The 20250-nt window shown below is 46.8% G+C and overlaps 1 protein-coding gene across 1 annotated transcript in view; it reads left to right on the top strand.

The window, feature by feature from the left end:
- Nucleotides 1-20250, top strand: part of LOC147106459 (EF-hand calcium-binding domain-containing protein 6-like) — a 144463-nt gene that overhangs the window by 46554 nt on the left and 77659 nt on the right. Inside the window, exons 5-7 of the mRNA XM_086009660.1 lie at nt 2651-2717; nt 3658-3821; nt 6995-7132. Coding sequence (XP_085865786.1) covers nt 2651-2717; nt 3658-3821; nt 6995-7132 — 369 coding nt within the window. The remainder of the gene's footprint in view (nt 1-2650; nt 2718-3657; nt 3822-6994; nt 7133-20250) is intronic.

Genomic DNA, 20250 nt, shown 5'->3' with positions numbered 1-20250 from the left:
GCTACTTTGAAACTGTCCTCTTGTCCACGTTTCTCCAGTTGTTCCTTGGAGCTCAGCCATCTATGATCGAGATCAGCCTCATTGTATTCCTTGAACTGCCTCCTCTGTGTCTTGGTGACCAGAACTGAGCACGGGGCTCAATGTAATGTTTGACCATTCTACTGTAGTCTTCCCCCTCACCCCCATGACTCCCTGTTGCTCCTTGACTTTAATTTCCTTCCCCCCCCCACCTACCTTTGAAAGTACTATAGTGCTTTTGAACGTCTCTCCAGCACTCAATCCCACTTCTCAACAGGTATTGATCCAGTTCCTCTTTAAAAATGGCAATTGGCCCTGAATCAACTCTCTTCTCTGGAAATTTGTTCCACACATCAATTTGCGTGGAAAATATGTTTTTGTTTTCTAATTTCTATACTTGCACAAGGATTGTGAATTGTGTCCTCTGGTCCTGAACTCTCTGTCGATGTTAAATAACTTGATGATTTCAACCTGATTGATTCCTTTCATTATTTTAAAGATTTGTGTTATGTCTTAGAACATAGGATCATAAGAACTAGGAGCAGGAGTCGGCCCCTCAAGCCGGCTCTGCCATTCAATAAGATCATGGCTGATCTTCGACCTCAACTCCACTTTCCCGCCCGATCCCCATATCCCTTGATTCCCCTAGAGTCCAAAAATCTATCGATCTCAGCCTTGAATATACTCAACGACTGAGCCTCCACAGCCCTCTGGGGCAGAGAATTCCAAAGATTCACAACCCACTGAGTGAAGAAATTCCTCTTCATCTCGGTCTTAAATGGCCGACCCCTTATCCTGAGACTGTGACCCCTGGTTCTAGACTCTCCAGCCAGGGGGAAACAACCTCTCAGCATCTACCCTGTCAATCCCCCTCAGAATCTTGTATGTTTCAATGAGATCACCTCTCATTCTTCTAAACTCCAGAGAGTATCGGCCCATTCTACACAATCTCTCATCATAGGACAGCCCTCTCACCCCAGGAATCAATCTAGCGAACCTTCGTTGCACCGCCTCCAAGGCAAGTATATCCTTCCTTAGATAAGGAGACCAAAACTGTGCCCAGTACTCCAGGTGTGGTCTCACCAAGGCCCTGTACATTTGTAACAAGACTTCCTTACTCTTATACTCCAACCCCCTTGCAATAAATGCCAACATGCCATTTGCCTTCCTTATTGCTTGCTGTACCTGCACGCTAGCTTTCTGTGTTTCTTGCACGAGGACACCCAAATCTCTCTGAACATCAACATTTGAAAGTTTCTCACCATTTAAAAAATATTCTGTTTTTCTATTCTTTCTACCAAAGTGAGTAACCTCACATTTCCCCACATTATACTCCATCTGCCACCTTACTACCCACTCACTCAGTCTATCGATATCCCTTTGCAGACTCTCTGTCTTACTGTCTCACCTAGCTTTGTATCGTCATCAAACCTGGATACATTACACTCGGTCCCTTCATCTAGGTCATTAATGTAGATTGTAAATAGCTGAGGCCCCAACACTGATCCTTGAGGCACCCCACTAGTAACAACCTGCCAACCTGAAAAAATTCAGTTTATCCCTACTCTCTGTTTTCTGTCTGTTAACCAATCCTCTATCCATGCTATTATATTACCCCCAACCCCATGAGCCCTAATCTTGTGTAATAACCTTTTATGTGGCACCTTATCGAATGCCTTTTGGAAATCCAAATATACTACATCCACTGGTTCCCCTTTATCTACCCTACTAGTTACAACATCAAAAAACTCTAATAAATTTCTCAAACACGATTTCCCTTTCATAAAACCATGTTGACTCTGCCTAATCATGTTTTGATTTTCTAAGTGCCCTGATACCACGACCTGAACAATGGATTCCAGCATTTCCCCGACGATTGATATCAGGCTAACTGGCCTGGAGTTCCCTGTTTTCTCTCTCCCTCCTTTCTTGAATAGCGGTGTTATATTTGGGACCTTTCAATCCGCTGGAACCATTCTAGAATCTAGGGAATTTTGGAAGATCAAAACTATCTATTCAGCCACCTCTTTTAGAACCCAAGGATGTAGGCCGTCGGGTCCAGGGGATTTGTCGGCTTTTAGTCCCATTAGTTTCTCCAGTACTTTTTCTCTACTTATATTAATTACGTTAAGTTCCTCACCCTCATTAGACCCTTGGTTTCCCACCATTTTTGGTATGTTTTTTGTGTCTCCTACTGTGAAGACAGACACAGATTAGAACTAGGGGGCATAATCTTAGAATAAGGGGCTGCCCTTTCAAAACTGAGATGAGGAGAAACTTCTTCACTCAGAGGGTAGTAAATCTATGGAATTTGCTACCCCAGAGAGCTGTGGAAGCTGCAACATTAAATAAATTCAAAACGGAGATAGACATTTTCCTAGCAGATAAGGGAATTAGGGGTTACGGGGAGAGGGCAGGGAAGTGGACGTGAGTCTAGATTCAGATCAGCCATGATCCTATTGAATGGCGGAGCAGGCCCGAGGGGCCGTATGGCCTACTCCTGCTCCTATTTCTTATGTTCTTATGTAAAATATTTGTTTAACATTTCTGCTCAGTGTCCTTTCTGCTGATGGGACAACTTTTGTTGATATTAATTATTAAGCTGTGCCTGTATTAATCTCTTTGTTTGTAGTTTAGGAATTGCTGGGCTTTCCCGAATTTCCTTTGGAGACTTTGTAAGCCGCTTCCAGGACGCTGAGGTAAGGCGAGTGCACAATAAGGAAGTCGCTGCTCAGGTGTATTTATTAAGAAGAAAGAAAGAACTTGCATTTACATCGCGCCTTTCACAAACCTAACTAAAAAATTCTAACTAATGGGGCTCGTCGCGAGATGCCCCACTCCAACAAAATCTGGGTCACGGTTTCATCAAATACTCACGAGATTAAAACATTCCTCTCTATTCCTCAATAAAATTCAACAATTCAAAAAGTTAAATGAAGCTAGAAATGGTCATGCGCAATAATAGGGAACAAATGTTACTTTAGTGGTTACGTTATGCCATCTACAGTAAGTGGGTTCGCGCCCACTTTAAAATTGGCAGGAAGAAAAAAAGAAAGATTTGTATTTCTATAGTGCCTTTCATGACCTCAAGACGTCCCAAAGCACTTTACAGCCAATGAAGTACTTTTGAAGTGTAGTCACTGTTGTAATGTAGGAAACGCGGTGGCCAATTTGGGCCCAGCAAGCTCCCACAAACAGCAATAAGATAATGACCAGATAATTAGGTGTAGGTTGAGGGATAAATATTGACCAGGATAACTCTCCTGCAAAATAGCAGGACCTCGGACAGTGCAGCGCTCCCTCAGTACTGCACTAGAGTGTCAGCCTAGATTATGCGCTTAAATCCTGGAGTGGAGCTTGAACCCACAACCTTCTAATTGTTAGAGGCGAGAGTGCTTCCCACTGAGCCATGGGTTGACTACCCCTGTTCCAATGTCCTCAGTGCAGTAAGTGAAAGTATAAGCTCTTAGGTTACAGAAGTGACCTTGAATGCGTGTAACTGGTCAAACCCAAGTGCAGTCCTCATCAGCTCACTAAGTCCCAGATCAATAATTCAGTCCTGCGGGCCTCAACTGAAGCCAGTACGATGATATTACACGAAAGTGCTGATGCCCATCACTTTGCAGTTTTGTTCCCTAGGTTGGGAAGACGGAGTGGATAAAGAACGTACAACCAAAGCAATTGCAGGAGTTTGGGCCCAAGCTCCAGAATCCCAACAATTGCCTCCTGCAGCAAAGATCAGGCAACGTTGAAGAAAACACTGAAAATTATCTTATTTTACTTAAACAGAAAGTACATGAAAGGTGGGTGATGGGGAGGGAGCCGGTAGTCTTCCACTTGTCAGATGATTGGTTAATGTAGTCTGAGCTTTGCTGGCGTAGCTTGAGGCAGCTGCTCATCACTTGCATCAAATAATTTAGATTAAAAAGGAAGACTTGTATCTCTATCGATCCTTTCACAACTTCAGGACGTCACAAAGCGCTTTACAGCCAATGGAGTGTGGTCACCATTGTAATGTAGGAAACGCGGCAGCCAATTTGCGCACAGCAAGCTCCCACAAACCGCAATGTGATAAATGTTCGGACGGACATAAAAGATCCCCTGACACAAAGCAGAGCAGGAGAAGTTCTCCCCGGTGTCCTGGTCAACATTTATCCCTCAACCAGCATCACTGAAAAACAGATTATCTGGTCATTTATTTCATCGCTGTTTGTGGGAGCTTGCTGTGCGTAATATGGCTGCCGCGTTTCCTACATTACAACAGTGACTACACTTCAAAAAGTACTTCATTGGCTGTAAAGTGCTTTGGGACGTTCTGAAGCCATGAATGGCGCTATAGAAATGCAAGTTCTTTCTTTGTTTGTTGTTGAAATCAGCTTACAAATTATCTAGCTCGCAAAACCTTGGACTTTCTGTAAAGATAATGTCCTGGAATTTGCGGTCAGCAGCAATGCGAAGGCGTTCGGCGCTGGCCCCGAAGTCCGCTCCGCACGAGGATCTCGTGATCCCTGTGTTGAGAGGTTTGGGGTTTCTAATCTTCAATTCAATTCAACGGAACTTAATGGGGATCCCCTAACGCGAGCTGCTGTGACGTCAACAGGCTGTCTGAGCAGCCAATCAAAAGGCAGAATTCTCACAGACAACGAACAAGGAAGTGAGTAACTTCTTAAGATTCGAACTTTTAAAAATAGTTAGAGAGAGCAAAAGAAAGATTGGAGCTCTCACATGGGGAAAGGGCAAAATCTGAAATAAAGATGGACAGACTTTAAAAAAAAAATTTTTTGAAAAGTTTCTTAAAAATTTAATTTTTATTAAAATGGACAAATTTCAGACTGCACAAAATGAAAATTAGTTTCCAAGCTCTTAACCTTTGTTTAGCAGTTAATGCGCTGTTAAAACCTCGGTTACACCCAATCCCTTTGGGTCTAACTTTTAGTGGGGAATTTAACAGCGTACTGACTGCGGAAGAGCTGAAGTTTTCATCAGTTTCGATGATTTACGAGATTTCACTGATTGCCGGCTCTGTGTGGGGGGGTTGTGGGGGCGGTCACAGAGCATCCAGTGTCGGAGCTCTCAATGACAGATCGCAACTTCGGGATTTCAGCATGCGCCAGATCCCGAAGTTGCGGTCAGTTTCAAAGGCGGAATGCCAGCGAACGCTGCCAGTTCACCCTCATTCCCGACTGCAAATCCCGGGCCATCGAATGCATTCCCGTTAACTTGAGTGCTCATTAAATTTCAATTACTGTATAAAGCTTTTGCAAAATCAATATTAGGGTTACGTGTATGTTTATTGGCTGAATGAGATGTTGCGGTGTGTTCAGGAGCAGAAACAGACCTTTAACAGATCGGATTCTACAATTCTTTCTTTTGAAGTTCAGTTTCCAAAGTAGATAAGGGAAAAATAAAAATAAAAATCGATACTTGTGTTAAGAATTACGTGGAATTCTTTTTGGAACCCTATGGCATGTAGGTTTCTCAGGATCAAAGAGAGATGAGAGCAAGAGATGAAGTGGTGCGCCGACAACAACCTGGCCCTTAACATCAAGAAAACCAAAGAAATCATTGTGGACTTCAGGAAGTCTAAAGGCGGAAGTCACACCCCCATCCACATCAATGGGGCTGTGGTGGAAAGGGTGGACAGCTTTAAGTTCCTCGGAGTCCACATCACGGAAGACCTCTCCTGGTCCCTCAACACCTCCTCTCTGGTGAAGAAGGCCCAGCAGTGCCTATATTTCCTAAGGAGGCTGAAGGGATGTAACCTGTCACCCCTGATCCTCTCTAACTTTTACCGCTGCACAATAGAGAGCATCCTGACAAACTGTATCACAGTATGGTATGGCAGCTGTAGCTACTATGACTGGAAAGCCCTGCAGCGGGTAGTCAAAACTGCCCAACGCATTACCGGCACCCGGCTACCGACCATAGAGCACATATACCAGAAACGCTGTTTACGGAGGTCACGGACCATCATCAAAGACCCTACCCACCCCAGCCACAGTCTGTTCGCCCCCCTGCCATCTGGGAGGTGCTACAGATGCATTCGCACCCGTACGACCAGATTTAGGAACAGCTTCTTTCCCAGGGCTGTCATCCTACTGAACTCCACAAATAAACTCTAAAGCCTGCACATCTGCCAATGCACTTTATTGTGTTTCACAGAATCACAGAAACCCCACAGTGCAGATAGAGGCCATTTCGGCCCATCGAGCCTGCACTGACACATATCCCACCCGATCCCCGTAATCCCTACACCAACACATACCCCACCCTATCCCCGTAACCCCACGTATTTAATCCCCCCTAACACTAAGGGTCAATTTATCATAGCCATTCAACCTAACCTGCACATCTTTGGACTGTGGGAGGAAACCGGAGCACCCGGAGGAAACCCACGCAGACACGGGGAGAATGTGCAAACTCCACACAGACAGTCGCCCGAGGCCGGATTCGAACCCGGGTCTCTGGCGCTGTGAGACAACAGTGCTAACCACTATGCCACCGTGCTGCCAAATGTATGTTGAATGTTTAAATGTCTTAATCTAAATGTACACTCTTGGGAGCCACAAGCCTACATTTCGTTGTACTGCACTTGTGCACTAATAATGACAATAAAGTTGATTATTATTATTATTATTAATAATAATGACAGATCAACAGATATATATTCACACCGATTTCATAGAATCAGAGAAATTACAGCACAGAAAGCGGCCATTCGGCCCATTGCTCCTGTGCCTGTGCTATCTCTTCAACGGGAGCTAATCCCATTTCCCTGCACATTCCCCGTATCCTCCTAAAGTCCTCCTTCTCAGGGCAACTAGGGCTGGGTAATAAATGCTGGTCTTGCCAGTGACTCCCACATCCTGAGGATGAATATTAAAAAAATGAAATTAAATGAAAAGTCCCCGGGATCTCCCCAAGCCTCGCCCGTCTGACGAACTCCCTCCAACTTGTTTTTTTAATTGGTTTCCAGGGGGTTTTCTATGGAATCCCATTTCCAGCCGTCCTGTCTGCACCCTGGGGGAGCCGTGACAGCTGAACAACTACAGCAAGCTCTTCACAGCATGGGGCTGGTAATGAACAGCGAGGAATTCAACAGTCTGTGGCTGAGGTGAGCAGGTTGGAAACGTGTCGGATGTTGCTGAGTGTCCTCACAGGCCTGTCAGCTCAAACATGGCGTGACGAACAAACGCCACACTGAGCCAAAACAACAGAGAATACCAGAGACACAAGGCAGGTCAGTCCACATCTGTGGTGAGAACAGACCAGCAGAGGTTTCAGATACAGACCCTGCTTCCACACCCGAACATTAGCTTGTCTGTTCCCTCCGCAAATCCTGGACTGGCCCGCTCTCTGTTTCTGGCACTTTCTGCTTTTGGATCAGCCTCTGCAGTATTGGGATTTTTACATCTCGTACACATTATTACACGTAAACTGTGACACAAATACATTGAGAGGAGATCGCTGCAGATCTTCCGTGGTACGCGAGACCTGATTATAACCCACCCAGTCCGGCAGGAATGGGGAGGGGGCGGGGGTTAAAATCCAGTCAGGAGAAATTCCTGCAGCATTCCCGAACCATTCATGATGCGTGCCATTTTAACTGGCGATGTTCTGCTGCCCACCCCAGGGAACTGTGGGCCTCGTTACAGTGGCAAAATCACGGTCCAAAAGCTGACAGCAGGCAAGCTGGTAGTGGCCACAAGAGGCCCAGGTCAGTCTCTTTACGGAAAGCTGGGCTCCTCCTGGCCCCACAAGGAAACCTTAAGCTTCCCCTTTCCCCCCTCTCCCCCCGATTGGGATTGTTCCTGCCCTCCCCCCACCCCTTAGTACTGCCCCTCCGACAGTGCAGCGCTCCCTCAGCACTAGCCATTCGACAGTGCATAGAAACATAGCAACATAGAAGATAGGAGCAGGAGTAGGCCATTCGGCCCCTTGAGCCTGTTCCGCCATTCAATGAGATCATGGCTGATCATCCAAATTCAGTACCCTGTCCCTGCCTTCTCCCCATATCCCTTGATCCCTTTAGCCTTAAGAAATATATCTACTGTAACTCCTTCTTGAATATATTTAATGAATTGGCCTCCACTGCCTTGTGTGGTAGAGAATTCCACAGGTTCATGTCCCTACTCAGAGACCGTTTCCTTGTGGTCTGCAGCCACACAATTTCCTGCTCACACCCACTAGCCTCTAAATCATTCCCACCGGCTTCGGGCGGGAGTCGGTGAAGGAACGTTCCAAGATGAGGGGGGGGCTGGTAGGATCCCAACCTTGATTCTCGCCCCGGGTTAAAATCCGGACTTTACATTCCATGCAATAACTGTAAGCAATACTCGACCCCCAACCATTCAAAGTCAGTTTACACACTGAGAACTTGAATCACCCAATAAATTGAATTAAGCAACGTAAGTAACACGGCGAAGCGGGATTCTGATGAGAGAACGATACTCTGTATCGTGCAGGAAAAGAATAAATCTGAGTTGAACAACAAACAAAAGAGCCAGGTGTCCCAAAACATTCAACGTGCACTGAATGACTTTTAACGCTGCTAAAAGGAAGAAAGCCGTACATTTCTATAGTGCCTTTCTCATCCTCAGGACATCCCAAAGTGCTTTACAGCCAATGAAGTTCTTTTGAAGCGTAGTCACTGTTTGTAATGTAGGAAACACGGCAGCCAATTTACGCACAGCAAGCTCCCACAAGCAGCAATGTGACAAATGACTAGATTATCTGTTTTAGGTGTTGATTGAGGGATAAATATTCACGAGGACACCAGGGAGAACTCCCCTGCTCGTCTTCAAAATAATGCGCGGGATCGTTTACATCCACCCAAGAGGGCAGACGGGGCCTCGGTTAAACATCTCGCCTGGTAACATTCGCGCCACACAAGTGCCAGGCAATGACTATCTCCAACAAGCGAGAGTCTAACCACCGCCCCTTCACATTCAACGGCATTACCATCGCCGAATCCCCCACCTGCGGGTCACCATTGACCAGAAACTTAACTGGACCAGCCACATAAACACTGTGGCTACAAGAGCAGGTCAAAGGCTAGGTATTCTGCGGTGAGTGTCTCACCTCCCGACTCCTCAAAGCCTTTCCACCATCTACAAGGCACAAGTCAGGAGTGTGATGGAATACTCTCCACTTGCCTGGATGAGTGCAGCTCCAACAACACTCAAGAAGCTCGATACCATCCAGGACAAAGCAGCCCGCTCGATTGGCACCCCATCCACCACCTTAAACATTTACTCCCTCCACCACCGGCGCACCGTGACTGCAGTGTGTACCATCTACAAGATGCACTGCAACAACTCACCAAGGCTTCTTCGGCAGCACCTCCCAAACCCGCGACCTCTTCCACCTAGAAGGACAAGGGCAGCAGGTGCATGGGAACACCACCACATCCAAGTTCCCCTCCAAGTCACACGCCATCTGTTCTTTCATCGTCGCTGGGTCAAAATCCTGGAACTCCCTCCCTAACAGCACTGTGGGAGCACCTTCACCACATGGACTGCAGCGGTTCAAGAAGGCGGCTCACCACCGCCTTCTCGAGGGCAATTAGGGATGGGCAATAAAAGCTGGCCTTGCGAGCGACGCCCACATCCCGTGAAATGAATAAAAAGAAAAGACAGCACCTCCGACAGTGCAGCATTCCCTCAGTACTGGCACTGGAAGCGTCAGCAGGAGTGGAATTGAACCCATGACTGTGTGACTTCCGAGGCGAGAGTGCTAGTCACTGAACCACTACTGAACATTGGAGGCAACCCCAGGAAGATCATACATTGATGCAATGAGAAGAATGGCCAATCAAACTAATTTTACCATCCCTGATTGAGCGCCATTGTTATAGTAGGTGCCCACACTGTAGCCCGAGTTAAATTGGTGAATCATTTTCATTGGCTGTAGTTTAATCTGTCGCTATGTTTAGCAGAAGAAGGTGACATGAGTATAAAATTGGGGTCACAGCTCTCAGCTACAATTACATCGTTTAATTCACCTGCTCCTCTTCAATTTTCAGCGTGAACTACCAAAGTTCACATCATGTGTTGCCAGTGGAGTGTTACTGGACATTCTGTTTTTTGCAGATTCTGTGAGAGAGTATGAAAGGTTTTTTATTCTATTATCCTTAAGCATACAGTGCTAGGTAATTATTGATTTCCATACATGAAACGCATACCAAAAACCCATTCGTTCTGCATCTTGTACATTTAATGAGCATAAAAATTGATTCTCTTATCGATTGTGGATTCTTTTATCTTTTCCGCAATTGTTGTTGTGTAACAGTGTTGCCCCACTTTGTGCACTTTCTGACAGTCCTTTCTTCAGTGGGAGAAAGAACGCAATTGGCCAGATCTCAAGAGCAAATATTTTTTTTGCTTGAGGGCCTCTTAGTTCAAAAGCTATTAACTTTAGTAGCTTTTCCTGTTTTGGAAAATATATTTAAAAATCGATTTGCTGACTCCGTTGCTGTCTCCCCGCCTCAGAGAGTTCACATTCTTAGCTATTGTTTTTTTTTTTTTAATTCGCTCTCGGGATCTGGGCATCGCTGGCAAGGCCGGCATTTATTGCCCATCTCTAGTCGCCCCCGAGGGCGTTGAAAGTCAGCCACGTTGGTGTGGGACTGGAGTCACGCGTAGGCCCCGACCGGGTAAGGACGGCAGGCTTCCCTCCCTAAAGGGGCACTAGTGAACCAGTTGGGTTTTTACAACAAGCGGGCAGTTTTCACGCTCGCTTTTCCTGCTGCCAGCCCATAGATCACCCGATTTTACTAAATTCAGTTTCACAATCTGCCATGGTAGGACTTGAACTCATGACCTCTGGGCGATGTTCCCTCTAAGCAGCTGCGCAGTAACGGGAAAGGTCCCGCGCAGGCCGCTCACCGGCCTCTCCACTGGAAACACCACGCAGGCGGGGAATTTAATGGGACCGCGCGCTAAAAGAAACAGGTCACACAGGACAAAGCGCAGCTCACCGGGAACATGGCTCCTGGGTCCCTAATCCAGAACAATGCTGATAAAACTGAGGTCCAGGATGAAGAAAATGTTCAGCTCATTAGTTTTAAACGTGCAGATTCTGAGTTCAAACCCAGCCTAGGTTAATTCAATTGAAGTCTACCCTGTACGAGTTAGGGTTAGGGTTAGGGTTAGTGTAGGGTTAGGGTCAGGGTTACGGTTAGGGTTACGGTTAGGGTTAGGGTGCATTTAGGGTTAGGGTTAGGGTTAGTGTTAGGGCTAGGGTTAGGGGTAGGTCATAGAGTCATAGAGTCATAGAGTAATACAGCACGGATAGAGGCCCTTCGGCCCATCGTGTCCGCGCCGGCCATCAAGCCCTGTCTAATCTAATCCCATATTCCAGCATTTGGCCCGTAGCCTTGTATGCTATGGCATTTCAAGTGCACATCCAAATGCTTCTTAAATGTTGTGAGGGTTTCTGCCTCCACAACCCTTTCAGGCAGTGAGTTCCAGACTCCAACCACCCTCTGGGTGAAAAAGTTCTTTCTCAAATCCCCTCTAAACCTCCCGCCCTTTACCTTGAATCTATGCCCCCTAGTTATTGACCCCTCTACTAAGGGAAAAAGCTCCTCAGCATCCATCCTATCTATGCCCCTCATAATTTTGTACACCTCAATCATGTCCCCCCTCAGCCTCCTCAGCTCCAAGGAAAACAAACCCAATCTGCCCAGTCTCTCTTCATAGCTGAAGCGCTCCAGCCCTGGTAACATCCTGGTGAACCTCCTCTGCACCCTCTCTAACACGATCACATCCTTCCTGTAGTGTGGCGACCAGAACTGCACACAGTATTCCAGCTGTGGCCTAACCAGTGTTTTATACAGCTCCATCATAACCTCCTTGCTCTTATATTCAATGTCTCGGCTAATGAAGGCAAGTATCCCATATGCCTTTTTTACCACCTTATCCACCTGTTCCGCCGCCTTCAGGGATCTGTGTACTTGCACACCCAGATCCCTCTGACCCTCCGTCTTGCCGAGGGTCTTTCCATTCATTGTGTATTCCTTTGCCTTGTTAGTCCCCCCAAAGTGCATCACCTCGCACTTTTCCGGGTTAAATTCCATTTGCCACTGTTCCGCCCATCTGACCAACCCATCTATATCGTCCTGCAGACTGAGGCTACCCTCCTCGCTATTTACCACCCTACCAATTTTTGTATCATCCGCGAACTTACTGATCATACCCTTTACATTCATATCCAAGTCATTAATGTAGACCACAAACAGCAAGGGACCCAGCACCGATCCCTGTGGTACCCCACTGGCCACAGGCTTCCAGTCACAAAAACAACCTTCGACCATCACCCTCTGCCTTCTGCCACTAAGCCAGTTTTGTATCCAATGTGCCAAGGCACCCTGGATTCCATGGGCTCTTACCTTCTTGACCAGTCTCCTGTGCGGGACTTTATCGAAGGCCTTACTGAAATCCATGTATACCACATCCACTGCGTTACCCTCATCCACACACCTAGTCACCCCCTCAAAAAATTCAATCAAATTAGTCAGACATGATCTTCCCTTGACAAAGCCATGTTGACTATCCCTGATTAATCCTTGCCTCTCCAAGTGGAGACAAATTTTGTCCCTCAGGATTTTTTCCAATAATTTTCCTACCACTGATGTTAGGCTCACTGGCCTGTAGTTCCCCGGTTTTTCCCTACTACCCTTCTTGAATAATGGTACTACATTAGCGGTTCTCCAGTCCTCTGGCACATCCCCTGTGACCAGAGAGGTCCTGAATATATGTGTTAGAGCCCCCGCAATCTCCTCCTTTGCCTCACACAGCAGCCTGGGATACATTTCATCCGGGCCTGGGGATTTATCCATTTTTAGGCCAGCTAAAACCGCCAATACCTCCTCCCTCTCGATGTTAATATGTTCGAGCATATCACAGTCCCCCCGCCCTATTTCTATGTCTACATCGTCCTTCTCCATAGTGAAAACAGATGCAAAAAATTCATTTAGAACCCCTCCTACATCTTCCGGCTCCACACACAGATTGCCACTTTTGTCCCTAATGGGCCCTATTTTTTCCCTAGTTATCCTCTTACCCTTAATATACTTATAAAACATCTTCGGATTTTCCTTTATTTTGCTCGCCAGTGTTATTTCATGGCCCCTCCTTGATCTCCTAATTTCTTTTTTAAGTATCCCCCTGCACTTTTTGTACTCCTCTAGGGCTTCCTCCATCTTTAGCCTTTTGTATCTACCAAAAGCCCTCCTTTTTTTCCTAATCCATTCTCGTATATCCCCTGACATCCAAGGTTCCCTGTGGTTTTTGGAACCACCCTTGACCTTTACGGGAACATGTTGCCATTGTATGATCTCAATCTCCCTTCTGAAAGCCTCCCATTGCTCCGATGCGGATTTTCCTACAAGTAGCTGATCCCAGTCCATTTTGGCCAGATCCTGCCTTATCCTATTAAAATCGGTCTTCCCCCAATTTAGAACCTTTATTTCCGGCCCATCCCTGTCCTTTTCCATGGCCACCTTAAATCTTACCATATTATGGTCACTATCACCAAAGTGCTCACCTACTAGCACTTTTTCCACTTGGCCGGCCACATTCCCTAGAATTAGGTCCAGTACCGCCCCCTCTCTTGTAGGACTTTCTACATGCTGGCTCAAAAAGCTCTCCTGGATGCACTTTAAGAATTCTACACCCTCTGAGCCTTTCACACTCTGACTATCCCAGTTAATATTGGGGAAGTTGAAATCCCCCATTATTATTACCCTATTATTTGCACATTTCTCTGAGATTTGCCTACATATCTGTTCCTCTATCTCCCCCTGACTGTTTGGAGGCCTATAGTACACTCCCAGCAAAGTGCTTGCCCCCTTTTTGTTTTTAAGCTCCACCCATATGGCCTCATTAGAGGACCCTGCTAATATATCATCCCTCCTTACTGCAGTAATTGACTCCTTAATTAATATTGCGACACCCCCTCCTCTTATACCTCCCCCTCTGTCTCGCCTGAAGATTCTGTACCCCGGAATATTGAGCTGCCAGTCTTGCCCTTCCCTCAACCATGTCTCCGTGATAGCAACAATATCATACTCCCATGTGTTTATCAACACCTTCAGTTCATCCACCTTATTTGCAAGACTCCTTGCATTAAAATAGATGCCATCCAGCCTTGCCCTTATATATTTGCCCTGTCTAGGGTTAGGGTTTAGGGACAGGGTTAGGGTTACGGTTAGTGTTAGTGTTAAGGTCAGGGTTATGGTTAGGGTCAGGGTTACGGTTAGGATTACGGTTAGGGTTAGGGTGCATTTAGGGTTAGGGTTAGGTCTAGGGTTAGGGTTAGTGTTAGGGCTAGGGGTAGGGGTAAGGTTAGTGTTAGGGCTAGGGTTAGGGTTAGTGTTAGGGCTAGGGTTCGGGGTAGGGGTAAGGTTAGTGTTAGGGCTAGGGTTAGGGTTAGGGGTAGGGTTAGGGCTAGGGTTAGTGTTAGGGCTAGAGTTAGGGTCAGCGTTACGGTTAGGATTAGAGTGCATTTAGGGTTAGGGTTAGGTCTCGGGTTAGGGTTAGGGTTTGGGTTAGGTCTAGGGTTAGGGTTAGGGTTTGGTCTAGGGTTAGGGTTTAGGGACAGGGTTAGGGTTACGGTTAGTGTTAGTGTTAGGGTCAGGGTTATGGTTAGGGTCAGGGTTACGGTTAGGATTACGGTTAGGGTTAGGGTGCATTTAGGGTTAGGGTTAGGTCTAGGGTTAGGGTTAGGGTTAGGTCTAGAGTTAGGGTTAGGGTTAGGGTTAGCTCTAGGGTTAGTGTAGTGTATGTAACCTGTACTACCTTAAGAGGATACCTTAAGATGATGGACTACTTTTTATCGGCTCCTGTACAATGTAGTACCGGTGGTAACCATACCGGTATATAAACCCTGCGGAGCAAAGTGTACCTCAGTTCTGCCCTGCCCCCCAATCACTAAAGGCCTGTTTACTTACTTCTGTTGTCTGTGCCCTGTTATTCATTATAACTGCACTTGTAAACACAGACTCAACAGTGGCGACGAGTCTGATCGTACCTAGTGGCAGTTTTGCATCCCCTCCCCCAGTACTGATTCTGGGGCCCATTCCAAGGAAGCTTCGTCCTCAGAAACGAGCGTCAGAAAAGGGCATCCGCCCTCAACATCCTGCTGAGCACTGCATCGCACGGGAGGCCATCGGGAACCCGCGTTGGTTTTCTGGACACGAAGTCCAACATCAGCAACAGGCAGTGATCATCCCTTCTACGACAGCGGCGGGTAAGCCCGATCGAGCGGCACGGGGGGGAAGTCGGCTGAGTTGTCAGTGAGAGAAGGGGAGGGAAAACGAAGAAAAAGGGCGGAGAACACGACCGCAGCCGGTGTCAGGGGCCGGACTGCAATCGGGGCAGAGACGCGCAGCAGCCAGAAAAACGCTTTATTGCCACAAGGACCGCGGGAGCGGCGGTGCAACAAGAGCAGCAGTGCAAGGAAGCGTATACATGGGAAAATAAAGGCAGGAAGGACCGCTGGGAGGCGTGGACAGCAACAGCGCGGGAATCGCCATCTTGAGTCGGCGGGGGGGGAAGAAGACAAGCGCGGGAAAAGCCGGCATCTTAAATAAAAATAAAAAAGTCATCATATTAAATAATATCTGAAGGGAAAGGAGAAACTCAGCAAGGATGCCGAAAACGGGTAACATCACTGCCTTCGACAACGATGTGGAAGATTGGGCCACTTATGTGGAACGCGTCGAAGTTTACTGTAGAACGAATGATGTACCGGATGATAAGAAAGCACTAACCCTATTAAACTCGATGGGTGCGAAGACATACGGGTTATTAAGGAACCTGGTAACCCCAGACAAACTGGTAGGGAAGAGTTTCGCGGATATTGTTACTATCCTGCAAGAGCATTTAAACCCCACACCGCTGCTGATAGCGGAACGATTTAAATTCTACAAAAGAATTCAACTTAAAGAAGAAAGCAACGCTGAATTCCTAACAGAACTGCGCAAGTTATCAAAGTACTGTCAGTTCGGAACAGGACTAGCAGACGCACTGAGAGATAAGTTTGTGTGTGGGCTCCTAGGGGAAGGAACCCAGAAGCGACTGCTAGAGGAAAAGGATCTTACGCTGGACAAAGCTTTCAGCATTGCAGCATCCCATGAGGCAGCAGCACGGGCCGCTGCAGAGATACAGCAAAGGCCACTGGAATTCAACACCAATGAAATGGCATTGGGCGCAGTAAAGTGCTATCGTTGCGGAAGGACAACGCATGACCAGAACCAGTGCTGGTTCAAAGACAAAGAATGCAGGCAATGTGGCAAACTTGGTCACATAGCGAGAGTATGCCGGTCAGGAAAGAAGACCAGCCGCAAAAAGTCACCGCAGGAGAAGTACAAAAAAGTACACAAGGTGACAGAGAACAGTTCGGATGAACAAAAGACGGATTCAGACTCCAGCAGTAAGGAACTGGGTTGTCTGAAAATACATAATGTGAGTAACACAGCAGACCACCAAACTATCTGGGTCATGCTCCGGATAGCAGGAGTCCAAGTGAAGATGGAATTGGACACAGTGTCGGCATTAACGGTCATGAATAAGCAAGATTACAAAAGGTTATTCTCGCACATTCCCCTGAGGGATACGGAGATTGTATTGAAAACATACACGGGGCAAATAGTATACCCCAAAGGAAAGATAAAAGTAAATGTGGTCTACAATGGTAAAGAAAGTCAGAAAATGGACTTGTACGTGTTACCTGATGGAGGTTCGCCACCACTGGGACGGGAATGGATCCGGAGAATAAATTTGGACTGGCATTCCATACAAGCACTGACTGTGGATGCCTGTAAGGAGGACGACGTCAAACCTAAACGACTGTCCAAAATCTTAGACGATGCTAAGGAGGTGTTCCAACAGGGACTTGGTAAACTGAAAGGAATTACGGCAACCATCAAGGTTGAAGAACATGCAAACCCAAAATTTTTCAAAGCCAGACCGGTGCCTTATGCGATACGACCTGCTGTGGAAGCAGAGCTGGAAGGGCTGGAACGTTCAGGGGTACTGTCCAAGGTGGACTGGAGCGAATGGGCTACACCCATTGTTCCTGTCATGAAGCGTTCATTGAGCAACAAGCCGGGGGAACCTGGGAAGGTTCGCATCCGTGGCGATTTCAAGATCACTGTTAATCCAGTTCTTCACACGGTGCAATATCCGCTTCTGCGGATTGAAGATATCTTCGCTTCGCTGTCTGGCGGAAAGCACTTCACCAAGATAGACCTGGCGCAGGCGTACCTACAGATGGAAGTTGATGAAGCGTCACGCCAGTATCTCACGATCAACACACATAAGGGCTTATATCGGTATAATAGGCTGGTTTTTGGAGTGGCATCGGCTCCAGCGATTTGGCAAAGGGCCATGGAGCAGGTATTGCAGGGAATCCCAGGCACACAATGCTACCTGGATGACATCCTGATTACAGGAGATAACGATAATGATCACCTCGCGAATTTGGAGCAGGTGCTCATCAGATTGAAAGAATATGGGCTAAGAGCTAATCGCCAGAAATGCGAGTTCTTTCAAAAGCGAATCTCGTACTGTGGCCACGTCATTGACCAGGAGGGGCTCCATAAGTTACCTGACAAGATCGAAGCTGTTGTCAAAGCTCCAGCACCGGAAAATATATCCCAGTTGAGGTCGTTCCTCGGGTTGGTTAACTATTACCACAAGTTTCTTCCAAATTTATCCACGGTGTTACACCCGCTAAACACTCTTTTGCAAACGGGAATACCATGGAAGTGGAGCGATGATTGTAAGCGGGCTTTTCAAAAGAGCAAGGCACTGATCACCTCTAAGGAAGTGTTGGCTCACATTAACCCAACGCTGCCTATTCGCTTAGCTTGTGATGCTTCTCCATATGGTATCGGGGCAGTGCTCTCACATAAGTTTCCAGATGGCTCGGAAAGGCCAGTCGCTTTCGCATCCAGATCATTCACCTCCGCTGAGCGCAACTATGCTCAGATAGATAGGGAGGCTCTCAGCCTCGTGTGGGGAGTTAAGAAATTTAACCATTACCTGCAAGGCCAAAAGTTTACACTGCTGACAGATCACCAGCCGTTGGTTTCCAGTTTCAACCCTAAGAAGGGTGTTCCGGTAATGACGGCGCAGAGGCTTCAGAGATGGTCCCTTTTCCTAGGGGCACATCAATATGATATTGAGTTCAAAGGTACAAAGCAACATGGTAATGCTGATGGGCTGTCGCGCCTGCCACTACCTACAGCGGAAGAGGCACCGGCAGTTGACCCTGTCGAGATATTTCACTCGACCATCATCGAATGCTTACCAGTCACTAATGCGGGTATTGAGAGAGAGACCCAAAATGACCCGACACTGTCTCGGGTCTACGACTTGACAGTGAAGGGATGGCCAGCACATGGCGAACCACTGTTACCAGCATTCTCAGCCAGACGAGACCAGCTGTCCGTATGTCAAGGAACATTGATGTATGGAACAAGGGTGATTATTCCTCCTAAATTAAGGGAGAGAGTTCTAAAAGAATTGCACGAAGGTCATCTGGGGGGAGTCAAGATGAAAAGCCTTGCTAGGGCTTATGTGTGGTGGCCAGGTATCGACAAACAAATAGAGGATCTGACTAAAAGCTGCTCAGGGTGCCAAAAAGTTCAGAACGCACCTCTAATTGCACCGCTGCATCCGTGGGAATGGCCTTCAGCCCCATGGCAACGTGTGCATATCGACTTTGCAGGTCCATTCATGGATTCCATGTTTTTGATAGCAGTAGACGCACATTCTAAATGGCCAGAAGTGATTAAGATGTCGACCACTACCTCTGAGAAGACGATTGCAGTTCTAAGAACCATATTTGCAAGGAATGGATTGCCGGAGCAAATATGTTCAGACAACGGACCACAGTTCATGTCAGAAGAATTCCAGAAATTCATGAAAAAGAATGGGGTGAAACACTATACATCTGCCCCATATCATCCGGCTACAAATGGGTTGGCCGAGAGATTTGTACAAACGTTCAAAAAGGCGATAAAGGCCATGAGTGAAGATCATATTCCACTACAACACAAGGTGGACAATTTCCTAATGGCGTATCGAAACGCCACGCATGCAGTGACAAATCAAAGCCCTGCCATAATGTTCTATAACAGAAGGTTGCGGTCCCGGTTGGATTTGTTAAAACCCAATGTGCGACGGGAAGTCGAACACAAGCAATTCCAGCATGTAAATAAAAAGGCCACTCATAGTTTTGAAATAGGACAACCAGTGTTGGCCAGGGACTATAGGGATGATAAATGGCAACCTGGGACAATTTGTGCACGACAGGGACCCTTGATGTACACGGTAGACGTTGGAGAGAACGTAATACGACGTCATGCTGACCAACTTGTGGAATCGAGAACAAGGGTCGACCCCATGTCTATGGCAGAGACACCAGTTGAAGAATTTATTGAGCCTGTAGCATCTACCTCAGACTCGAACGTATTGGATGATGTTGAATCCATAGGAGATCAAGTGGATGAGTCACCCCAGCAATGGGAACCAGTGATCCCTGAAAGGCGTTATCCGGCCCGGATCAGGAGGCCTCCTCAGAGACGGAATCTTTGAACAGTTCTTGTGTGTAAATTGTATATATGTTATCCATGTAGTGTATTAATTGGGGGTGTCCACTGTTAAGCTAAAAGGGGAGGAATTGTAGTGTATGTAACCTGTACTACCTTAAGAGGATACCTTAAGGTGATGGACTACTTTTTATCGGCTCCTGTACATTGTAGTACCGGTGGTGACCACACCGGTATATAAACCCTGCGGAGCAAAGTGTACCTCAGTTCTGCCCTGACCCCCAATCACTAAAGACCTGTTTACTTACTTCTGTTGTCTGTGTCCTGTTATTCATTATAACTGCACTTGTAAACACAGACTCAACAGTTAGGGTTAGGGTTAGTGTTTAGGGTTAGGGTTAGTGTTAGGTTCAGGGTTACGGTTAGGGTTAGGGTTAGGTCTAGGGTTAGGGTTAGGGTTAGTGTTTAGGGTTAGGGTTAGGGTTAGTGTTAGGTTCAGGGTTACGGTTAGGGTTAGGGTTAGGGTTAGTGTTTAGGGTTAGGGTTAGGTCTAGGGTTAGTGTTAGGTTCAGGGTTACGGTTAGGGTTAGGGTTAGGGTTAGGTCTAGGGTTAGGGTTAGGGTTAGTGTTTAGGGTTAGGGTTAGGGTTAGTGTTACTGTTAGGGGTTAGG

This window comes from Somniosus microcephalus, chromosome 16 (genome assembly GCF_052327205.1).
Source record: "Somniosus microcephalus isolate GS21.2 chromosome 16, FLI_Smic_1.0, whole genome shotgun sequence".
In the NCBI taxonomy this organism is placed as follows: domain Eukaryota; kingdom Metazoa; phylum Chordata; class Chondrichthyes; order Squaliformes; family Somniosidae; genus Somniosus; species Somniosus microcephalus.
Note: the sequence above shows the minus strand (reverse complement) of the source record. Positions and strands in the feature narration are given on the sequence as shown.